Here is a 25,535-nt window from a genome sequence, read left to right as displayed (position 1 = left end):
GCAGTCCATGGGGTCGCGAAGAGTCAGACACGACTGAGTGACTTGACTTTCACTTTTCACTTTCATGCACTGGAGAAGGAAATGGCAACCCACTCCAGTGTTCTTGCCTGGAGAATCCCAGGGACAGGGGAGCCTGGTGGGCTGCCATCTATGGGGTCGCACAGAGTCGGACACGACTGAAGCGACTTAGCAGAAGCAGGGTTTTGTTTTGTTTTGTTTAAGAAGCTTGTTTATTTTGTTCTTAGCACACATTTTATTATTTATTTATCTTTTTGTCTGTTTCTTTGGCTGTTCCCTGTGGCATATGGGATCTTAGTTCCCTGACCAGGGATCAAACCCTCATCCGTTGCACTGGAAGTACAGAATATTAACCACTAGACCACCAGGGAAGACCCTGTGGTCGGGTTTTTGGGCTAGGCATGGAGGTGACACATCATCACTACGACACTGATTTCATTGGCCAGAACTTAAAAACATGGGTTTGATCCCTGGTCAGGGAACTAAGATCCCATATGCCACAGGGAACAGCCAAAGAAACAGACAAAAAGATAAATAAATAATAAAATGTGTGCTAAGAACAAAATAAATAAGCTTCTTAAAAAAAAAAAAAAAAAAAAACCCTACCACATCCAGTACTCTTTGGTCTTTCCCCTTCTGCAGCAAGCTTCAAAACCATATTAAATATGACAGAGCCATATAATGGAGACATTTCTTAAATCTCCATTGCAAAGAAAACCATCACAAATCAGAAACATCATTTTGGACTTGACATAAGAGAGAAATAAACCATAACCTCTCCCTTTTAATCCAACATCCATGAATTCAAACAAATATTTATTGAACACCTATACGTACAAAGTATGCGGGTATGTGGTAGTTTCTCTCCCTCCCACTTTCCTTACTTTTTAGGGACTACAGAAGATTTTAAAATGTGTAAGATATCCTTACTCAAGGATCTTATAGCATAAGATAGTAATAGATGCAATAAGAGCTATACTTGAGATGAAAAATATTATAGGAGGAATAAAGGGTTATCAATTAATTAAAAAGTCCTGAATTCACAAAAGATTTCATCACCATTTCTTTAAATGACAAAAATACAGCCAACAGCTAACAGTTTACACAGACTGAATGACACAGCAGATAAATTCATCTCAATCTAATTTGAATTCTATACTACAGGATCTGACCTTTATAAACTGAACTTGAGCAAATCACTTCCCTGCCCTAGGCCATAATTTCTTCAAATAACTAGGGAGAGAGACAGAAAATCTCATTAAATGAAATAATAATACTTTTCATGGAATCTTGTCTTTTACTTCAAAACCGAAGTAATTTCTCAAGCAAAGGCCGAAAAAAGCAACTCTACTTTTCAATATTTTGAAAGGTTAGTAAAAAATTTTCAACCACAATAAAGACTTGCCTTACAAGATACTTTCATTCCTGTACTCAAAATATACACAGCAAAGCAAAAGTATATTTCCAATGATTAATTTTTTATACATCACTTAAAAAAAAAAAGACATGATATGATTATTTCCATCAAAGTTTATCAACTAGTTTTAAATTTTGCACTTTGCAAAGTATAATAATAAAAATATTTTAAAGGAGAAAGGAGAAAAGAATATCTGTATTCTCTTAGGAAAGGGATTTCCAACAGGCAGATCTCTTTTACAGAATCAAATACCTAAAAGAATAGCTGAGACCAAAAATCTGACCCAAAATATGACCTACTCCCTTCTTCCTCACAGAATGATGCAAACTACAAATGACTTATTCAAGAACATAGTTGTTTATAGAACCAAAAAAGACTTCCCATAATAAAATGAATCTACTACCTATCATTGTAGGTTACATCAAGGTATCCTGAGAAATTTTAATAAAATCAGCATGACTTAAGTTTCAAAGAGCAAATAATACTGCAAATGACTACTGTTCTTTATTCATAACAACAAAGTACTTCTGGATGTTCTGTGTGACTTTCATAAATTAGAGATGAAGATACTGAAAGAAAAAATCTAAATACTTTGTTACTTTTTAATGAGTTATAAGTGAGTTCCTTTCTATGATCATAAATCACACCATTTCCAACAGGCCTTTTTTCATCGATATCCCTGATACATGAAATAACAATTACAGAAATACTCATATATAACATTTTGCTTGCACAGTAAATAATCAATCAGAAGTATATGCAGCACAATTTAGCTCATTAACTATAAGTAGTACTTTTTGAAACCCTGGGCTATGAATCATACCCAAAGTCTAGAAAAGTATTCAAAAAATAGAAAAACCTCTTCAAAACAACAGTATAAGCCATAACAGCCAATTAATATTTACTGAGCATTTACAGAGCAAAACAATATACTAGTAAATAATTCACTGCTCTGTTAAGAAAATAAAAAATATTTTAAAACCACGTGTTCCCATAAAGATGAAGGACTTCCCTAAAATGACAAGAAACAATTAAGACACTTAGCAAAAAGAAATCTATGTAATAGAATACTTGCAAAGTCACTGGCCAACCTATCATAAACCCCAGACCTACTTGCTTCATGGCAGTCTCTCCAATTTTGTCTGAATGTTTGCGGATACTCTCCAGAAAGTCTTTCAGATCGGACATAGACACATCCTTAATTTCTTCTCGAAGCTTGGGGATATTGTCCACCATCACCTTGCAGAATCGATAATGGCTTACTTGAGGAAGATAGGTATGCTCTAGATGTTCCAGAGTTTTCAGTGCAGGATAATGCCTATAAAAGGAATTGCATCACCTTTAGGTCAATTTAGTCTTCTTTAGGGCCACAGATATATTCTTCAGGGAAAATTTCTAGCCTGAATTAGTTTTCACTTACATTAAGACAAATGCAGGACTGTTTCAATAAAAACATCAATGGAAAAATAAATATCAAATTATTAAAAACTAATATATGTATTATAGGATTTAATAAATTATAATCAAAAAATATTTTATCCCAAGAATAGAGAAAACATAGAAAATCCACCAATGAAATTCATTACATAAAGAATAAAGGCCACAGCTAGGAGATTAAAAAAAGAGAGCGAAAATAAAGAGAAATACAAAATGATCCTATCAGTGCCATAAAAATCATCCCAAGGACAGACTTTCAACTGTGGCACACAGAAGAACTTAGCAAATCTTTTACTCAAAAAGCAAATATAAACTGGATAAAACTTTGCAAACAGCCATTTCAGGACTGGAAATTAGAAAGGACTCTGGAAAGTAGAACAATAGCTTGAGAAGGGTTTATTCATGAAAACTGATAAACAAAGAGGGACTTAATGGTGTTCTTGCCTGGAGCTACCTCCATCATCCTCTTCACCTTCCCTCATCATATCCCTGGTTACAACTTGTCAGGAAAATGAGCAACTTCTCTGCCATTAGGGGTTGACATGATTTGGAGCAGAGGATGAAAATCCTATACTGACTAGTGCTGTTAGGAAAAGTAGCAAACTCAGTTACAAAAAGGAGGTGGGAGCTTCCAAATCTACTGGCCTGATGTTCATCTTGGTTGGGACAAAGTGCTGACTAGAGGACTAATCAAAAACTTAACAAGGAAGTAAGAAATAAGAGACCCACAGAATAACCTAATCAGGTCAGTTCAGTTGCTCAGTCGTGTCCGACTTTTTGCGACCCCATGAACCGCAGCACGCCAGGCCTCCCTGTCCATCACCAACTCCCAGAGTTTACCCAAACTCATGTCCATTGCAGAGAAGGCGATGGCACACCACTTCAGTACTATTGCCTGGAAAATCCCATGGATGGAGGAGTCTGGTAGGCTACAGTCCATGGGGTCGCTAAGAGTCGGACACGACTGAGCAGCTTCACTTTGACTTTTCACTTTCATGCATTGGAGAAAGAAATGGCAACCCACTCCAGTGTTCTTGCCTAGAGAACCCCAGGGACGGGGGAGCCTGATGGGCTGCCATCTATGGGGTCGCACAGAGGTGGACACAACTGAAGCACTTAGCAGAAGCAGCATGTCCATTGAGTTGGTGATGCATTCCAACCATCTCATCCTCTGTTGTCCCCTTCTCCTCCTGCCCTCAGTCTTTCCCAGCATCAGGGTCTGTTTAAATGAGTCAGCTCTTCACATAAGGTAGCCAAAGTATTGGAGTTTCAGCTTCAACATCAGTCCTTCCAAAGAAAACCCAGGACTGATCTCCTTTAGGATGGACTGAGTGGATCTCCTTGCAGTCCAAGGGACTCGCAAGAGTCTTCTCCAACACCACAGCTCAAAAGCATCAATTCTTTGGTGCTCAGCTTTCTTTATAATCCAACTCTCACATCCATACATGACCACAGGAAAAACCATAGCCTTGACTAGACGGACTTTTGTTGATGAAGTAATGTCTCTGCTTTTGAATATGCTATCTAGGTTGGTCATAACTTTCCTTCCAAGGAGTAAGCATCTTTTAATTTCATGGCTGCAGTCACCATCTGCAGTGATTTGGGAGCCCAGAAAAATAAAGTCAGCCACTGTTTCCACTGTTTCTCCATCTATTTCCCATGAAGTGATGGGACTGGATGCCATGGTCTTAGTTTTCTGAATGTTGAGCTGTAAGCCAACGTTTTCACTCATCTCTTTCACTTTCATCAAGAGGTTCTTTAGTTCTTCTTCACTTTCTGCCATAAGGGTGGTGTCATCTGTGTATCTGAGGTTATTGATATTTCCCCCAGCAATCTTGATTCCAGCTTGTGCTTCTTCCAGTCCAGCGTTTCTCATGATGTACTCTGCATATAAGTTAAATAAGCAGGGTGACAATATACAGCCTTGATGTACTCCTTTTCCTATTTGGAACTGGTCTGTTGTTCCATATCCAGTTCTAACTGTTGCTTCCTGACCTGTATACAGGTTTCTCAAGAGGCAGGTCAGGTGGTCTGGTATGCCCATCTCTTGAAGAATTTTCCACAGTTTATTGTGATCCACACAGTCAAAGGCTTTGGCATAGTCAATAAAGCAGAAATAGATGTTTTTCTGGAACTCTATTGCTTTTTCAATGATCCAGCAGATGTTGGCAATTTGATCTCTGGTTCCTCTGCCTTTTCTAAGACCAGCTTGAATATCTGGAAGTTCACAGTTCACATATTGCTGAAGCCTGGCTGGGAGAATTTTGACCCTGATAATCACGATGGTGTGATCACTCATCTAGAGCCAGACATCCTGGAATGTCAAGTCAAGTGGGCCTTAGAAAGCATCACTATGAACAAAGCTAGTGGAGGTGATGGAATTCCAGTGGAGCTATTTCAAATCCTAAAAGATGATGCTATGAAAGTGCTGCACTCAATATGTCAGCAAATTTGGAAAACTCAGCAGTGGCCACGGGACTGGAAAAGGTCAGTTTTCATTCCAATCCCAAAGAAAGGCAATGCCAAAGAATGCTCAAACTACTGCACAATTGCACTCATCTCACACGCTAGTAAAGTAATGCTCAAAATTCTCCAAGCCAGGCTTCAGCAATACGAATAACCTGACAGCTCTCTGCATATCACTGGCTGACCCAGAGGCTGTGCACAAACACAAGTAACACCTAAAAGGGCCTAAGCACCACACACAGCACTGGACTTGCACCCAGGAGAAGGAAATAAAAGCTCAGCAAAGTTGAAAACTGCCTGAATTTTTACTGAAGTCCCTAATCCACAAACAAATCCACTGACAAAGGGTAGATACTTTTATTGGCTCAAGTTTCTTAGAGCACCCAGGACCAATCATTAGCTGATGACTAAACTTTAAAAATGAAAATGAAATATATTCCCGGAAAAACAAAGACTGAGATAATTCCTTGTTAATAGATCTTCCTTACAAGAAATACTAACAAAAGTCAGAAAGGAAATGATAGCAAGTAGTAAACTGAATTCTCAGTAAAAAAGAAAGAAGAAGAACACAGGAAACAATAAATATCTGCTGAATATAAAAAACTGAACATAGTTTTTTCTCTTTTCTTCTTTTAATACAATAAAAGACATTTATAAAACAATGATTATAATATTGCATTGTTGGCTTTATAAAATATATAGATGAAATATAAATAACAATAATACATCAGTGTCTCTTTTGCTGTCTCGTACACTGGGTTATTGTTACCATCTTTCTAAATTCCATATATATGCGTTAGTATACTGTATTGGTGTTTTTCCTTCTGGCTTACTTCACTCTGTATAATAGGCTCCAGTTTCATCCACCTCATTAGAACTGATTCAAATGTATTCTTTTTAATGGCTGAGTAATGGGGAGGGAGGAGGGAGGAGGGTTCAGGATGGGGAACACATGTATACCTGTGGCGGATTCATTTTGATATTTGGCAAAAATAATACAATTATGTAAAGTTTTAAAATAAAATAAAATTTAAAAAAAAAGTTAAAAAAAAGGTTTTCTTTAAACCTCAAGTAATAAAGGTGATCAGAGAATAAAAAAAAATTAAATAAATAAATAACAATAATAGCACTAAAGAAGAGGGAAGAAATGGAGCCAAGTTGAAGCAAAACTACTTCTATATACTACATCAAAACTATATCAGCAATGACCTAAAATAGACTATGACACATAGTCTATGACAAATGAAGAAGCAGATTATAATCCATAGAGTAACCTCTAAAAAAACAAGCAACTCAAAAAATACACTGTTAAAAAATTTACGGTGCTTCCCTGGCGGTCCAGTGGTTAAGACTCTGCCTCCAAGTGCAGAGGACACAGGTTCTATCCCTGGTCCGGGAAGATTCCACATGCACTGGAACAACTAAGCTCGTGTGCCACAACTCCGAAGCCTGTACCCCATACGAGAGGCTACCGCAGCGAGAAGCCCATGCACCACAATGAAGAGTGGTCCCCACTCGCCGCAGCCGTGCTCAGCACAGGCTGTGCACAGCAACGAAGACCCACCACAGTCTAAGTAAAGAAACAATAAATAAATTTTTCACAAAAATGTATGGAAGAATTAAAACAGTATACTACAAAATATTTAATACAACAAAGGAGTAAAAGATAAATAAGAACAAAAAAGACATGAAAAATAGAGAGTAAAACCCAACCATATTAATAATTATATTAAATGCAAATGGGCTAATAAGCTTGCTAATCAAAAGACAGATTTAAAAAGCATGATCCAACTATATGTTACCCACAAGAAACCCACTTTAGAGTCACAGATACAAACAGGTTAAAGTAAAAGCTACAATAATATACACCCAAAATGTAACCATACAAGTGTTTGAATGGCTATATTAATATACAACAAATACTGTATTGGTGTTTTTCTTTCTGGCGTACTTCACTCTGTATAATAGGTTCCAGTTTCATCCATCTCATTAGAACTGATTCAAATGTATTCTTTTTAATGGCTGAGTAATACTCCATTGTGTATATGTACCTCAGCTTTCTTATCCATTCATCTGCTGATGGGCATCTAGGTTGCTTCCATGTCCTGGCTATTATAAACAGTGCTGCGATGAACATTGGGGTATACATGTCTCTTTCCCTTCTGGTTTCCTCAGTGTGTATGCCCAGCAGTGGGATTGCTGGATCATAAGGCAGTTCTATTTCCAGTTTTTTAAGGAATCTCCACACTGTTCTCCATAGTGGCTGTACTAGTTTGCATTCCCACCAACAGTGTAAGAGAGTTCCCTTTTCTCCACACCCTCTCCAGCATTTATTGCTTGTAGACTTTTGGATGGCAGCCATTCTGACTGGCATGAAATGGTACCTCATAGTGGTTTTGATTTGCATTTTTCTGATAATGAGTGATGTTGAGCATCTTTTCATGTGTTTGTTAGCCATCTGTATGTCTTCTTTGGAGAAATGTCTATTTAGTTCTTTGGCCCATTTTTTGATTGGGTCATTTATTTTTCTGGAGTTGAGCTGTAGGAGTTGCTTGTATATTTTTGAGATTAGTTGTTTGTCCGTTGCTTCATTTGCTATTATTTTCTCCCATTCTGAAGGCTGTCTTTTCACCTTGCTAATAGTTTCCTTTGTTGTACAGAAGCTTTTAAGTTTAATTAGGTCCCATTTGTTTATTTTTGCTTTTATTTCCAATATTCTGGGAGGTGGGTCATAGAGGATCCTGCTGTGATGTATGTCGGAGAGTGTTTTACCTATGTTCTCCTCCAGGAGTTTTATAGTTTCTGGTCTTACGTTTAGATCTTTAATCCATTTTGAATTTAGAAAGATGGTAACAATAACCCTGTGTACGAGACTGCAAAAGAGACACCAATGTATAGATCAGTCTTATGGACTCTGTGGGAGAGGGAGAGGGTGGGGAGATTTGGGAGACTAGCATTGAAACATGTATAATATCATGTATGAAACGAGTCGCCAGTCCAGGTTCGATGCACGGTACTGGATGCTTGGGGCTGGTGCACTGGGACGACCCAGAGGGAGGGTAGGGGAGGGAGGAGGGAGGAGGGTTTAGGATGGGAATGCGGGTATACCTGTGGCGGATTCATTTCGATATTTGGCAAAACTAATACAATATTGTAAAGTTTAAAAATAAAAGGTTCAATGCACGATGCTGGATGCTTGGGGCTGGTGCGCTGGGACGACCCGGAGGGATGGTGTGGGGAGGGGGGAGGGAGGAGGGTTCGGGATGGGGAGCACATGTGTGCCTGTGGTGGGTTCATTTTGATGTTTGGCAAAATTAATACAATTATGTAAGGTTTAAAAATAAAAAATTTAAAAAATAAAAATAAAAAAAATAAATTAAAAAAAAAAAAAGAAAAATAAAAAAAATATATACAACAAATATTGTTGGAAACATAGAAGGACATTTTATAATAATTTTATAGGGACAAGATTTACCTCTTAGGTAGGAAAGCTTCTATTAGCATAAGAGAACAGACGAAACTAAGATTGATACAGTTGACTAACCAAAAACAAAATAAGTATATATAAAAAGTATATATATATATATATAATAAGAATAAAGAAGAAACAGCAACCTAGTACAGATTATTTGCAACATATAAATTTGAGGGTTTTTTAAAAGCAATGAGCAAAAGAAAAGTCACAAGAGCACCCCAAAAGGCAAACATCAAAAAAGAAGTTGGACTGATATGAAGACATCAAAGTCAAAAATATGATTTTGTCATTCACACTACCAACGATTTCTTAAAAGGCAATGGATATTATTATCAAAAGTTTCAATAAATGAGAATTCATATCCTGCTGGTAAACAAATTTATATTACTGATACAAGTTTTCAATGAAAAATATTACCAAACACATATTCTAAACAGTTGCATTTCTCTGCCCCCGCAAAAAAAAATTAGATGCACAAAAATATGTATAAGCCTCTTGAATTAAAGTTACTTATATTAGCAAATAAAATACTAAAGTAGAATTCTATTAACAAGGAATTGGTTAAACAGATTATGATATATCCATGTAGTATATATGTATATCCAAAGAATAATAAAATAGCAAAATGTTCACAATATTGTTGAATGAAAGTTAATTCAAAAAATAGAACTTACAAGTATAATCATGTTTTTCAAAATTACAAATACATATATATGTGTAAATTATGAATATGTATCTATGTATGGCTGCTGCTGCTGCTACTGCTAAGTCGCTTCAGTCGTGTCCAACTCTGTGCAACCCCATAGACAGCAGCCCACCAGGCTCCCGTCCCTGGGATTCTCCAGGCAAGAATACTGGAGTGGGCTGCCATTTCCTTCTCCAATGCATGAAAGTGAAAAGTCAAAGTGAAGTCGCTCAGTCATGTCCGACTCTTCGCGACCCCATGGACTGCAGCCTACCAGGCTCCTCCATCCATGGGATTCTCCAGGCAAGAGTACTGGAGTGGGTGCCATTGCCTTCTCCGATGTATGGCTACATATAGCAAATATAAGCCCCCACACAAACAAGTACATAGAAAATGACTAGGAAAATACATACAAAAATGTTAACTGTGATTTTTTCTTTCCTTTGGATAGAAACCTTAAAGGTAATAAATTTCTTCTTCATGTTTTTAATTTCCACATTTCCCATAATATACCTGGCATAGGAAAAACCCTTGGACTGCTAGGAGATCAAACCAGTCAATCCTAAAGGAAATCAGTCCTGAATATTCATTGGAACGACTGATGCTGAAGCTGAAGCTCCAATACTTTGGCCATCTGATGCGAAGAACTGACTCATTAGAAAAGACCCTGATGCTGGGAAAGACTGAAGTCAGGAGGAGAAGGGGACGACAGAGGATGAGATGGTTGGATGGCATCACCAACTCGATGGACATGAGTTTGAGCAAGCTCCAGGAGCTGGTAATAGACAGGGAAGTCTGGCGTGCTGCAGTCCATGAGGTCACAAAGAGTTGGACATGACTAAGCGACTGAACTGAACTGAGGAAAAACTCAGTTCTGATCCTTTAAGTGAAAGACTTCTAGTTCTACTTTAGGTTTTAAGAATGAATTTCATGGTAGATACTTAAACTCTTTTAACTCCAATGCACTTAATACCACAAACACTAAAGCCTAGAGGTTGGATTTACTTGTTTTCTTTGTTTATGTTTTCCCTTCCTCTGTTCCAAAAATCAAAATTTTAATCCAAATAAATGAAGGGAAGAAATTTATTTCCCCTAAATTTAGAAATAAAACTACAAATATAGTTTAACCTGAAATGGTTGCTTTTATCAAAATGTTACAGACTCAAAAACAGTACAATTTACATGGTTTAGTGTAAACATAATGGTGTTTATACTACAATTAGGTATGAAGAGCTATGTGCAATAAAATGCATTTCCTCTAGAGAGAAACTTTAGAATGGATATAAACTCAGAAATTAAGCCAAAAGATAAACACACTTTAGGGTCTAGTTATATTTTGGAACACTGTTTACAGAATGAGAAAAATCTAACAATGTTGCCTGCGGACACAGGCACATTCACTGATGAGACACATGGCTGTATGCTGGAAACATCTGGTCTGTCAAATAACGCCACATTTTTCGAGGCTAATTAGTATAAAATCCAGTGATTTCTGGCGATAAAGAATGTTACTTTATTTCTCCATTGTCCTTTCCCTACCATACTCATATTTCATCAATAATAGATCAATAGCATTCATTCAAATTCCCATGATCCTCCAATTAAACTCCTCTATAAAATAGTAAATGTCGCTCAGTCGTGTCTGACTGTCTGCAACCCCATGGACTGTATAAACTCCTCTATAGCAGACAACAAAAGAATAAAATTCTATTTCCAGGGGCCATGGAAATCCAGAACACAACTTTGACATTACTTTTGAAAACCTCTAAACATTATTAAAATGGAATCAAAAGCCAATTCCTAAGTTTCATTTGCATGTGTGCTAGTTTTCCCCTTCTCCCCACTTCAAAGCAAAAAATTGTTTAAAAAATGAGGCAGGAAATGAAGTCAAAATAATCCTAAAAATTGGATAACCTAAGCTCAGAATAACTTAAACATGGTTGAATGCTATTCTAAAAAGAGGACTGTTGATTATATGCAAATTAAATTTTGGTACTTTTTTGCCATAGTATGGAACTCTTTCAGGCTTCCCAGGTAGCTCAGTTGGTAAAGAATCTGCCTGAAATTCAGGAGACCGTGGTTCCACTCCTGAGTTGGGAAGATCCCTTGGAGAAGGGATAGGCTACCCACTCCAGTATTTTTAGGCTTCCATGGTGGCTCAGACAGTAAAGAATCCGCCTGCCAGTGCAGGAGACCTGGGTTCGATCCCTACGTTGGGAAGATCCCCTGGAGGAGAGCATGGCAACCCACTGCAGTATTCTTGCCTGGAGAATCCCCATGGATAGAGGAGCCTGGTGGGCTACAGTCCATGGGTCTCAAAGAGTCAGACACAACAGAGCAACTAAGCAGTGCACAGCACATGGCACTCTTTCACAGTGACAGGTGTTAAATTTCTAATTGATCTTTTAAAGTGGATCACAACTACCATGAGAATTTTTTTTTAATTCAGAGTATGGTAAGAATATGAAATAAAAGCTTTCACCACAGAAAACACTGGTGTCTTTCCTAATTAAAGATCATTAATAAAAAATACTTAATTCCTTCTATGAGCTAATGATAGAAAGATGGTCAGATAGCTTTCCTCAGGGAGCACAAAACCTAGTATTATAATCAGTATTTATAGCTTTAAAAAAAAGTAACTAAGCTTCCAGTCATGAAGGAATAACAAGGAAGAGAACGAACTCCCACTCTTAAGAAGTAAAATACTGGCTACGTGTGTGCTAAGTCACTTCAGTCATGTCCAATTCTTTGTGATCCTATGGAATGTAGCCCACCAGGCTTCTCTGCCATGGGATTCTGTAGGCAAGAACACTGAAGTGGGTTTCCATGCCCTTCTTCAGGGGATCTTTCCAATCCAAGAATTAAACTCATGCCTCTTATGCCTCCTGCACTGGCAGGCGGGTTCTTCACCACTAACACCACCTGGGACTAGCTAAAATTCATAAAGCAACTGCTTTCAGACAGTGAACATCAAATAACACAAAACTGTGGTCTCTGAAAAAAGGAAAACAAAACAAGGTGAATTTAATAGTTACCTGAATGTGACTTCTAGATCATGGACACAGTCAGAGAAAACCCAAACAGAGCCCAACAACTTAGCAGAGTCAGCATCAGAGATGCAGTTCAGGAATAATGATACACCTAAAGGTTGTGCAGAAATTTCCTCAAAAAAGGGAAGCAATGCAGAAAGAAGTGCAGAAATTTATACAAGAGTTCCCTTGAGCCTTTGCTGAGTACTAGGCCAAGCACAGGAAAAGTAAAATTCTGCACGAACAGGAATAAAGAAGGGAGGGAAGAGAAAAAAAGGAAGGGAACGAAAGACAGGAAGAACAAGGAAGGAGAGACAGACAGAAGGGAGATGTAAGATAAAATACTTCAAAGAGCTCAGATAAGACAGAGAAAACATTTGAGTGCAGAGCTCTTGGGGGTTTTAAGAGTTTTTCAAAGGAGATGAATACTACTCCAAGCGACCCCTGGAATACAGGAAAAGTTGTGCTTAGTCTCTCAGTCATGTCCAACTCTTTGCGATCCCATGGACTATACAGTCCATGGAGTTCTCGAGGCATGAATACTGGAGTGAATAGCTTTTCCCTTCTCCAGAGGATCTTCCCAACCCAGGGATCAAACCCAGTTCTCCCGCATTGCAGGCGGATTCTTTACCAGCTGAGCTGCCAAGGAAGCCCCAAAAGGAAAAGTTAGCCGAGCTTTAAAAATGGGGTCTCATGAGACTGGGATTCAAATGGATCTGCAAACAACTAAACTATTTGCCAAAACAAAGACCAATATCCTGTAAGAAAGAAAAGTCCTCCAAACTTCAAACACTCGGCAACGTAATATAATGGCCATTATCTAATCAAAACTTACAAGAAACAAAAAGAACAAAAAATTGACATATAATTAGGAAAAACAATCTTCAGAGATATCCAAAATACCAAAAATGACAGAACTAGCAAAGAAGTACATAAACAGAGAAATTAGAGCACTATAACATGTATTTTTAAAAGATGAAAAATAACAAATGAAATTAAAAATAAAAAACCAAATGGAACTCCTAAAGATGAAAAATATATCATCTGAAATGAAAATTTCACTGGATGAAATTAAAAGATTTGACAATGAAAAAGAACACAGCAATAAAACCTATCCCATATAAAGTACAGAGAAAAAAGATGGGAAAAAAAGAAGATCCTCAAATCACCTACGGGATTTTGTGAAGTTGTCCAACATAGATAAAACTGAAATCTCAGAATGAGGATGGAAAAGGGACCAAAAAAAAATATTTGGAAAAATAGTATCTGAACATCTTTCAGATTTTATGAAAATTATAAACTCACAAAACCAAGAAACTAAACAAACCACAAGCAGGATAAATACACACATACATGAATGCATACATACATATTTATACAAAAGCACATCAAAATCAAATTGCTGAGAACAAATTTTACAGGCAAAAGTTTTTAAATAGCTGGAGAAAATACACAATAAGGAGAGTGACCAAAAAAAGCTGTTCATATACTTCTTTCTCAGAAATTATACAAGCCAGAAGACAAAAAAAAAAAAAAGACATCTCAAGAACAAATGAATCTATAAACTTAGAATTATATATCCATCAAAAATAGATTTCAAAAATGAAGGTGAACAATATGGTATCATTTCACCAAGATGGCCGTAATCAAAAGACAATTCTAAGTCCTGGCTAGGATGTATAGAAAATCAAATCCTCATATGCTGCTGGGTGTAAGGTAATTTGGCACAGCTGTTTTGGAGAACAATCTGGCAGTTCCTTGAATAGTTAAACAGAATTACCATGATCCAGCAAAATTTCATTCCAAGAAAGCCAAGAGAAATGAAATTAAAAACATATTTCCACACAACAAATTGTAAACAAAAATGCATAGAAGCATTATTTGTAAAACCCTAAAACTTAAACAACCCAAATGCTCATCCGCTAATGAATGGATAAATAAAAGTGTGGTATATCCATGCAATGGAATATTCAGCAACAAAAAGAAATAAAGTACTGATATATGGTACAACATGGATTAACCTGAGAAACATTATGCTAAAGAAGCCAATCATATTGTATGATTCCATTTATATGAAATGTCCAGAATAAGTAAATATGAAGAAACAGAAAACAGATCAGTGATTCCCAGTAGCTGGCAAGGGAGGCAGGGGACAGGAAAAAATTGAATACTGATGGCCAAGGGGCTCAGAGTTTCTTTTGTAAAGAATAAAAACATTCTACAATTGACTGTGAAGATGGTCATACAACTCTGAATACACTAAAAGCCACTGAACTGTATGTTTTAAATAAATGAAGTGAAAAGTATATGAACTATATCTCAATGAGGCTGTTAAAAATATTTTAGAAAAATGTATGTTAAAAATAGGCAATGTAAAAATTAAGCAAAAAGATAGCAGCAGTGGTTGGCTATATTAATACCAAACAACATATATTTCAGAAAAAATATTACCAGGGATGAAGAACTTTCCATAATAATAAATGGGTCCTTTCATAAAGAAGATAAAACAATGCTTAATGTGTATGCAACCAATAAAAGAGCTTCAAAATATACACTGAAAAAATTGAAAGAATAAAAAGAACACATATGTAAGTCCAATCATAATAGGCAATTTCAACACTCCCCTGTCAGCAAATAACAAATACAAAATCATTAGGATGTAGAAAAGCTGCATAATGCTATCAACGAGTATGTCTAAATGAAAGTTAAAGATGCTCTTCTCAATAACAATAGATATTGTTTTAAAGTATATATGTAATTTTCACCAAAACAGACCATAAAACTGGGCCATAAATCAAGTCTCAAAAAATATAAAAGATTGAAATCATACATTTTACATTTATGAACACAATGAACTAAAATATAAATCAATTTTGATACATCAGGAAAATCCCCTAATATTTAGAAATTAACCAATGAACTAAATAGTCTGTGAAATAAATTTTAAAAATCACAACAGTGTAAGAGGGTTCCCTTTTCTCCACACCCTCTCCAGCATTTATTGCTTGTAGACTTTTGGATCGCAGCCATTCTGACTGGTGTGAAATGGTACCTCATAGTGGTTTTGATTTGCATTTCTCTGATAATGAGTGATGTTGAGCATCTTTTCATGTGTTTGTTAGCCATCTGTATGTCTTCTTTGGAGAAATGTCTATTTAGTTCTTTGGCCCATTTTTTGATTGGGTCATTTATTTTTCTGGAGTTGAGCTGTAGGAGTTGCTTGTATATTTTTGAGATTAGTTGTTTGTCCGTTGCTTCATTTGCTATTATTTTCTCCCATTCTGAAGGCTGTCTTTTCACCTTGCTAATAGTTTCCTTTGATGTGCAGAAGTTTTTAAGGTAAATTAGGTCCCAATTGTTTATTTTTGCTTTTATTTCCAATATTCTGGAAGGTGGGTCATAGAGGATCCTGCTGTGATGTATGTCGGAGAGTGTTTTGCCTATGTTCTCCTCTAGGAGTTTTATAGTTTCTGGTCTTATGTTTAGATCTTTAATCCATTTTGAGTTTATTTTTGTGTATGGTGTTAGAAAGTGTTCTAGTTTCATTCTTTTACAAGTGGTTGACCAGATTTCCCAGCACCACTTGTTAAAGAGATTGTCTTTAATCCATTGTATATTCTTGCCTCCTTTGTCAAAGATAAGGTGTCCATATGTGCATGGATTTATCTCTGGGCTTTCTATTTTGTTCCATTGATCTATATTTCTGTCTTTGTGCCAGTACCATACTGTTTTGATGACTGTGGCTTTGTAGTAGAGCCTGAAGTCAGGTAGGTTGATTCCTCCAGTTCCATTCTTCTTTCTCAAGATCGCTTTGGCTATTCGAGGTTTTTTGTATTTCCATACAAATTGTGAAATTATTTGTTCTAGCTCTGTGAAGAATACTGTTGGTAGCTTGATAGGGATTGCATTGAATCTATAAATTGCTTTGGGTAGTATACTCATTTTCACTATATTGATTCTTCCAATCCATGAACATGGTATATTTCTCCATCTATTAGTGTCCTCTTTGATTTCTTTCACCAGTGTTTTATAGTTTTCTATATATAGGTCTTTAGTTTCTTTTGGCAAACTAGTACAGCCACTATGGAGAACAGTGTGGAGATTCCTTAAAACACTGGAAATAGAACTGCCTTATGATCCAGCAATCCCACTGCTGGGCATACACACTGAGGAAACCAGAAGGGAAAGAGACACGTGTACCCCAATGTTCATCGCAGCACTGTTTATAATAGCCAGGACATGGAAGCAACATAGATGTCCATCAGCAGATGAATGGATAAGAAAGCTGAGGTACATATACACAATGGAGTATTACTCAGCCATTACAAAGAATACATTTGAATCAGTTCTAATGAGATGGATGAAACCGGAGCCTATTATACAGAGTGAAGTAAGCCAGAAGGAAAAACACCAATACAGTATACTAACACATATATATGGAATTTAGAAAGAGGTAACAATAACCCTGTGTACGAGACAGCAAAAGAGACACTGATGTATAGAACAGTCTTATGGACTCTATGGGAGAGGGAGAGGGTGGGAAGATTTGGGAGAATGGCATTGAAACATGTAAAATATCATGTAAGAAATGAGATGCCAGTCCAGGTTCGATGCACGATACTGGATGCTTGGGGCTAGTGCACTGGGACGACCCAGAGGGATGGTATGGGGAGGGAGGAGGGAGGAGGGTTCAGGATGGGGAACACATGTATACCTGTGGCAGATTCATTTTGATATTTGGCAAAACTAATACAATTATGTAAAGTTTAAAAAAAAAAATAAAGACAATCTGGTTTCCAATTAACAAAAATTATATACAACAGAGAATTTTGCACAGTTATTATGAACTTCATGAAAAATAATACTTAATAAAATTAATTGGAATATCAAAAAAAATCACAACAGAAATTAGAAAATATTTTAAATAAATATAAAAAAAACTGCAACATTATAAAACATGTAAGATTTAGTTAAAGCACTGTTAAAGAGAAATGTACAGCTTTAAATAGCTACATTAGAAAACAGAACCAAAATCAATGCCCTGGGCTTCCACCTAAAAAAGCTAGAAAAAAGAACAAATTATTTACAATAGCCAAGATACAGAAGCAACCCAAGTGTCCATCAACAGATGAATGGATAAAGAAGATGTGAGATAGACAGATAGATATAGAGAGAGTTGCTGTTTAGTCGCCCAGTCATGTCCTACTCTCTGCAACCCCATGGACTGCAGCAAGCCAGGCATGTGTGTGTGTTTATGACTGAATCATTTTGCTGTGCACTTAAAACTAATACATTGCAAATCAATTATACTTCAACCAAAAAAAAAAAGAGCAAATTAGACCCCAATTAAATAGGAGAAAGGAAATAGTCAGTTCAGTTCAGTTTAGTTGCTCAGCCGTGTCCAACTCTTTGTGACCCCATGGTCTGCAGCACTCCAGACCTCCCTATCCATCACCAACTCCTGGAGTTTACCCAAACTCATGTCCATTGAGTCGGTGATGCCATCCAACCATCTCATCCTCTGTTGTCCTCTTCTCCTCATATTAAAAATCAGTAAAATAGAACAATAAGGAAAAAAAACAATAAAACCTAAAGATGCTATTTTCAAAAAATCAATAAAATTGACAAACAACTAGCCAAAATAATGAGAGATAGACTGAAACAAAGACAGAAAAGACAAATCATCAACATAAGTGATCAAAGAGAAAGTATCACTATAGATTCTACATGTTAAAATAATCAGATCAGATCAGATCAGTCGCTCAGTCGTGTCCAACTCTTTGCGACCCCATGAATCGCAGCACGCCAGGCCTCCCTGTCCATCACCAACTTCCGGAGTTCACTCAGACTCATATCCATCAAGTCAGTGATGCCATCCAGCCATCTCATCCTCTGTCGTCCCCTTCTCCTCCTGCCCCCAATCCCTCCCAGCATCAGAGTCTTTTCCAATGAGTCAACTCTTCGCATGAGGTGGCCAAAGTACTGGAGTTTCAGCTTTAGCATCATTCCTTCCAAAGAAATCCCAGGGCTGATCTCCTTCAGAATGGACTGGTTGGATCTCCTTGCAGTCCAAGGGACTCGCAAGAGTCTTCTCCAACACCACAGTTCAAAAGTATCAATTCTTCGGCACTCAGCCTTCTTCACAGTCCAACTCTCACATCCATACATGACCACAGGAAAAACCATAGCCTTGACTAGACAGACCTTTGTTGGCAAAGTAATGTCTCTGCTTTTGAATATGCTATCTAGGTTGGTCATAACTTTCCTTCCAAGGAGTAAGCGTCTTTTAATTTCATGGCTGCAGTCACCATCTGTACTGATTTTGGAGCCCAGAAAAACAATGTCTGACACTGTTTTCACTGTTTCCCCATCTATTTCCCATGAAGTGATGGGACTGGATGCCATGATCTTCATTTTCTGAATGTTGAGCTTTAAGCCAACTTTTTCACTCTCCTCTTTCACTTTCATCAAGAGGCTTTTGAGTTCCTCTTCACTTTCTGCCATAAGGGTGGTGTCATCTGCATATCTGAGGTTATTGATATTTCTCCCGGCAATCTTGATTCCAGCTTGTGTTTCTTCCAGTCCAGCGTTTCTCATGATGTACTCTGCATAGAAGTTAAATAAACAGGGTGACAATATACAGCCTTGACGAACTCCTTTTCCTATTTGGAACCAGTCAGTTGTTCCATGTCCAGTTCTAACTGTTGCTTCCTGACCTGCATACAGATTTCTCAAGAGGCAGATCAAGTGGTCTGGTATTCCCATCTCTTTCAGAATTTTCCACAGTTTATTGTGATCCACACAGTCAAAGGCTTTGGCATAGTCAATAAAGCATAGAGTAATACAATTAACAATTTTTGTTAATGAATTCAAGAATTTTGGTAACACAGACAAATTACTTGAAAGATACAAATAAAATTTTCTCAAGAAACACAAAATGCAAACAGCCATGTATTTATTTTTTAAATCAAATCTGTAGTTAACAACTTTCTTACCAAAAAGATGCAAATTTCCTGGGTCAAGTGGTTTCAATGGTAGATTCTACCAAGTATTAATGTTTAAGGAAAATAATTACTAACACTATACAAATTCTTCCAGAAAATCAAAGACGGAAAACTTTCCAAGTTATTCATAAGGCTAGCATGAATCTGATTCCAAAAAGATATAACACAAAAAGGAAACCACAAATAAACATTTCTCATGAACATAGATACAAAAATCCTTAACAAAATTTTAGCAAATCAAATACCACATCATATTAAAAAGGACAGTATATCATGACCAAGTGGGATTTATTCCATTAATGCAAGTTTAACATTTAACATTCAATATAAATCATCATATTAAGAAACTAAAAGCAGTTTTTAAAAAACATATGATCACCTGGCACTAGTGGTAAAGAACCCGCCTGCCAGTGCAGGAGCCAATGCAGGTTCTATCCTTGGGCTGGGAAGATCCCCTTGGAGGAGGGCATGGCAACCCACTCCAGTATTCTTGCCTGGAGAATCCTCATGGACAAAGAAGCCTGGTCGGCTATAGTCCATAGGGTTGCAAAGAGTCAGACACAATTGAAGCAACTTAAAACACATAATGATCATCTCACTTACATAGAAAAAGCATTTGACAAAACCAATATTCATTCCTAACAGAAAGTTTCAAGAACTAGAAATAGAAGCAAACTTCTTCAACCTTATAAATTGCATGTACCAAAAAATTACACCTAACATATGATTCAATGGTTAAATGCTTTCCCCCTAAGATCAAGAACAGGACAAAGATATCTAGCCTCATTATTTCTATGTAACACTGTACCAGAGGCTCTAACCAGCTTCCCTTGTGGCTCAGACAGTAAAGAATCTGCCTGCAATGCAGGAGACCTGGGTTCTATCCCTGGGCTGGGAAGATGCCCTGGAGACAGCAACGGCAACCCACTCCAGTATCCTGGCCTAGAGAATTCCATGGACTGTGTAGTCCATGGGGCCGTAAAGAGTCAGACATGACTGAGCAACTTTCACTTTCACTTCACTTTCAGAGGCTCTACAAGTTCAACAAGACAAGAAAACCAAACCAAAAAAGAAAGCATCCCAATTGGAAAGAAAAAAATATACCTGTCTTTATTTGCAGATAAGATAATCAGCTACATAGAAAATTCAATGTAATATACAAAAAAGCTCCTAGAATTAGTAAATGATTTAATAAGATTGCAGAATAAAAGATAAATACACAAATTTAATAGTATACTAGTAATAAATTACTGAAAATTAAAATTTAAAAAGTAATACCATTGAAAATAGGCATCAAAAAATACCATATAATTAGGGGGAAATATGACAAAAGATATATAAGACTTGTTCACTAAAAAGCAGAAAACAGCTAAAGAAGATCCAAATAAACAAGAGCATTCATATACTGGTGGATAAGGGGTAAGATGGACCAGCATGGGATACAAGGGACCTAGTGCGGTAAGACTGTCTGTATAGGAAGGCAGCTGTGTCAGGGCCAAACAGGGATGAGAAGGGCATTCAGGAGGCACAGAAGCATAACACTGGGTATTAGAGCCCAAGCAGATTAAGGAGGATACCATACAGGAGGGCAACTCAGTATGTGGTGCTGATACAGCTCAAGGGAGCCCCCAAAATATAATCCTATTCTATGCAACAGAAAAAGGTTGAACTGGAAATATTGGTCAACAGCACTTATGACAATCACTTGAATTAAGAGGAAAAATGCAGATTGTTCATATAATGGACTACTATAAAGCAATTAAAATAAGTGAACTAGATCTCTATATATGTTTTAATAAGCTCTCCACTAGTATGTTAGCCCATGATTGCAGATACTATTTTTTTCAGAGCTATATCCCCAGCACTAAAAGCAATGCCTAGCAACACAGTAGGTACTCAATTCATTTTTATTGAATGAATGAATGAATCTCAAAAAAACAAATACCAGAACTATTCATGTAAATGTTTTTTAAAATACAATATGATTTTTGGACATTAAAAACATGGACTAGAAGGAAATACCAGATTTATGATACTGGTTTCCTCAAAGGAGAAAGGAAAGGAAAAGGACTGAGGAAGGGGATGAGCTCTACCTGAATTTCTTAAAATGTACATGTTTACCTGTCTCTCACATATGTTTATATATGCCATAAATATTTATATATATGAATTAAAACCAGAATTGTTACTATTTGTTAATTCAGAGAAGTTGACACAGAAGTTTGGTTTTTTTTTTTTAAATCTCTATAATTCTCTATAATTCTAGAACTTCATAAAAAGGTTATCAGGGAAATAATACTACTTTCTATCATTCTTAACAGAATTTCTCATACTGTTCAATCTGTGTTCGCTTATATGAATATGTTCTCCTGGGGAAAAGACAGTCTGGGAAGTAGCCCTAAGAAATTAAAAAAATACTGATGCCTCATGTTTTAACTTTAAAAGTCTTGAGGATTTATAATTTTATTCATAATATTTTTAATCTTATTTCAGTATTAACATATTTTAATTCTGTACTTTTTCCCTCAAAACTAGGTAAAATTAACATTCCAGGAAAATGTGTCCTGTTTATCTTAAAGCTTCACATACCCCCATCATACTGCAGGGTACCCCAGGGCAGAGACAATGGGGATGCTTACTCTAGTTTGGGAAGAAGAGCCAAAGAGTCACTATAAAGTTTCCTCTGAAATAAAACCAGATTAAAATAATACATAGGAAAGCAATCCTCTGAGCTTAACCTTGACTTTGCCCCTTGTGATAGTTAATTTTACATGTCAACTTGGTTAGGCCATAGTACCCAAAGATCTGATCAAATATTATTCTGGATATTTCTGTGAAGGTATTTTTGACACAAGATTGCTGCTACTGCTGCTAAGTCGCTTCAGTCATGTCCGACTGTGCGACCCATAGACGGCAGCCCACCAGGCTCCCCTGTCCCTGGGATTTTCCAGGCAAGAACACTGGAGTGGGTTGCCATTTCCTTCCCCAATGCATGAAAGTGAAAAGTGAAAGTGAAGTCACTCAGTTTATCAGTGCTTAAATCAGTAGACTTTGAGTAAAGAAGAACAGTCTGCATAATGTGAATGGGCTTCATTAAACCAGTTAAACACCTTGATAGAAAAAAGACTAAACTCCCCAGAGGAAGATGGAATTTGGCCAGCAGACCGTCTTCAGACTCAGGCAATAGTATTCACTCTTCCCTGACACTAACTAGCTTACTAATCTACTAGGCAAATTTTGGAGTTGCCAGCCTCCATAATCATGTGAACCAATTTGCTAAAAAAAAAAAAAAAAAACAATCAATCTCTCTCTCTCTCTCTCCACACACACACACACACAGATACACACATTATTGGTTCTGTTTCAATGGAGAACCTCCAGAACCAGTAACTATTTTTTCTAAACCAAAGCATATTTCTGAAATTAACTATCACTAAAACAATTATATGCTTTTCCCCTAAAAAACTGGGTCTTCTAAAAATCAAACTATGTGTAGTATTTTTTCTTAAACATAATACATGACAAAATACATCAGCATACCACTAGCATATGAAAATAATAGTAACTCTCAGGATGAATCAATAGATATACAAAAGGCTAGAGAAGATGTCTTATCAACAATTATTTTTGAAAGGTTATGCTAAATATGGACTTTTAAAAAAATTCTAAATAACAAATTTTAGATAACACAAAGTTCAATAAAAAAAAACTTACCTTTTAGTTTTCATCTGCTCCCGCAGTTTACTATACATCTCCAGAACTTTAAAGAGAAGGGAAAAAGAGCACATTAGAATAATTTAGAGAAAGTGAAAGATTAATTAAAGCTAAAGAAACTGCATCAAGAATTCTACTCTATATCCAGTTTCTCACCTGGAAGACACAGCATTAATTTATCAACAGTGGCAGAAATATTTCTCTGTTGTAGTCGACACTGCTTCAGCTCTTCCATTGCTATCACCAGCTTGGCAAGAGGGAAAAAAAAAACTGAATTATGCCAACAGCTGTAAATAAAAAGCTTTCAGTCACATTTTTCCACCCTATGTTCAATTCATCAGAACATCCCAGACAGTTTCATAGTAAGACCTGCCAAGTGGACTAAGGAACTGCCTTTCCCAACCAGTAAAACATCCCTGCATGGTTTCCCCCTTTCTCCCCAAGATGCATACATACTACACTAGAAAAGGCTGGGTGAAATGAAATCTTAAAATTCAGGGGCTATCCAGGAAAAAAAAACTTGCAGATTTGCTCCAAACCCTATTCAGACTTTTCATGATTTATGATTTCATCAATCTAAGAAGATCCTATATTTCTTTCATCAGTGCTAGATGCCTAGAGGAAAACAGTCCTTCTTATACAGCTTCAAATGAATCTTGAAAATAATCTTTAACTAAATCTCTATTTCAATAGAGAATAAACCACACACTTAGAAGTTGTGGCTTTTGCAAGAATTCCAGTTTAGTGAAGTACTTATCCAGTATTTATCTTCTCATAGAGTTTTAAAGTCTTCCCTCTGAAGTGATAGAAAATAAAACTAGAAGAAACTGTGCTCTTTGCAAAAACTTAAAATATGTGAGACAAACTTTTAAAAAGCAATAAGCTACATGGCCTCTTATAGAATTCATCCCATATCCATACCTAAAAATGTTAGCTACTTAAATACTATGCCCCCCTCCCAAAAAAAAGAGAGAAGTGGTCGTGATTAAGTTACTGATAAGACAATCAAAGGCTAATCTTAAAGATTATTAAACATTAAATAAGTATTAGGCAATAAGGAAGGTACATGATACAGGGAACAGTAACTGACTATAAGTCAGAAAACTTGGATTTTAGTCTCAGCCATATCAATTACTATGTAAACTTTTGCAAATCATCTGTTTTATTCTCCTGGTCAATAAAATACTAGTCCTAATTTTGTCACAGGTCAGCCATGAGGATTAAGTGAGAAAATGGACATCAAGTGATCTTATAAACTATGATTTAAATGGTGAATATATCAACTAATAGAATCAATGATTCACTTTTTTAACAAATACTTATGGCACATTCATGTTGTGCCAGTCACTGTTTAGGCAGGTAGAGGGGATATGGCAGTGTATTTAAAAAAAAAAAAAATCCTGACCTCATGGAGCTTAATTTCTACTGGAAGGAGACCAAAAAAACAAACATATAAGGAAAACTATATAATATCAGAGCATGATAGGTGCAATGGAGAAAAATTAAGCAGGAAAGGTAAAAAGAAAACAAAAGGTGAAAGTGAGATTGCAATTCTAAGTAAGTTGGTTAGTAAAGGCCTCATTAGGAGGTAACATATGAGCAAATATATGAAGTGCATAAACACTGGAGAAAGAAGATTCTAGGCAGCGGAAACAGCATTGGCCATATTATGACTACTCAAGTGATTTAAAAATACAACTAAGGAAGGCTACATACTCTCACTAAGCTTTCTAGTGATTATATTCATTTACTGCAGACAAACATGAGAAGCAATGATAATGTCCAACTCCTTCCAACATGCAGCTTATGGTCTCACAAGCCACTAAATCAGGAACACAGTCATCAAAGAGAATGACAGGAAACAGAAAAGACTTTTTCAAAAGGTAAACTGGTCTTACTTCCTTTCCCTCATGTTGTAGTTTTCTATTAGTATCCGTCACTTGATTCTGTGGAGAGAAGACAATTTAAACTTATAATAAATACCTAGACAATAGTTTGATTAAGATGAAGACTTTAAATGAAAATATTTAGTGTACGTACTCAGATTGTTTCCATATTTCACCACATTTTGGTTTAGTTGTATTCTCCTGGGATTAAACTGTATTAACTTGTCTACTGAACATCTATATGACTTTTTGAACAATAAAAAAAAATTACTAAAAAATATGTTCAGTTTGAAATAGTACAAACTATATAACACAAATAAATATCACACTTTCATTTGAAATGGAAAGAAAAACTATAATAGAAAAAATAACCCACAAAGAACCTTGCTGCTGCTAAGTCATTT

The 25,535-nt window shown here is 36.4% G+C and overlaps 1 protein-coding gene across 2 annotated transcripts in view; it reads right to left on the bottom strand.

Annotated features, from left to right (window-relative positions):
* The window catches only part of EXOC6B (exocyst complex component 6B), a 723,575-nt gene that overhangs the window by 593,508 nt on the left and 104,532 nt on the right, over window positions 1-25,535 (bottom strand). For both annotated transcript variants that reach the window (XM_027554900.1, XM_027554901.1), the window contains exons 3-6: window positions 25,144-25,191; window positions 23,402-23,492; window positions 23,246-23,291; window positions 2,549-2,753 (exon numbers count right to left, since the gene is read on the bottom strand). In XM_027554900.1, the coding sequence (XP_027410701.1) occupies window positions 2,549-2,753; window positions 23,246-23,291; window positions 23,402-23,492; window positions 25,144-25,191 (390 nt within the window). The remainder of the gene's footprint in view (window positions 1-2,548; window positions 2,754-23,245; window positions 23,292-23,401; window positions 23,493-25,143; window positions 25,192-25,535) is intronic.

Source organism: Bos indicus x Bos taurus, chromosome 11 (genome assembly GCF_003369695.1).
Source record: "Bos indicus x Bos taurus breed Angus x Brahman F1 hybrid chromosome 11, Bos_hybrid_MaternalHap_v2.0, whole genome shotgun sequence".
Lineage (NCBI taxonomy): Eukaryota > Metazoa > Chordata > Mammalia > Artiodactyla > Bovidae > Bos > Bos indicus x Bos taurus.
This window is presented reverse-complemented; position numbering and strand designations above follow the sequence as displayed.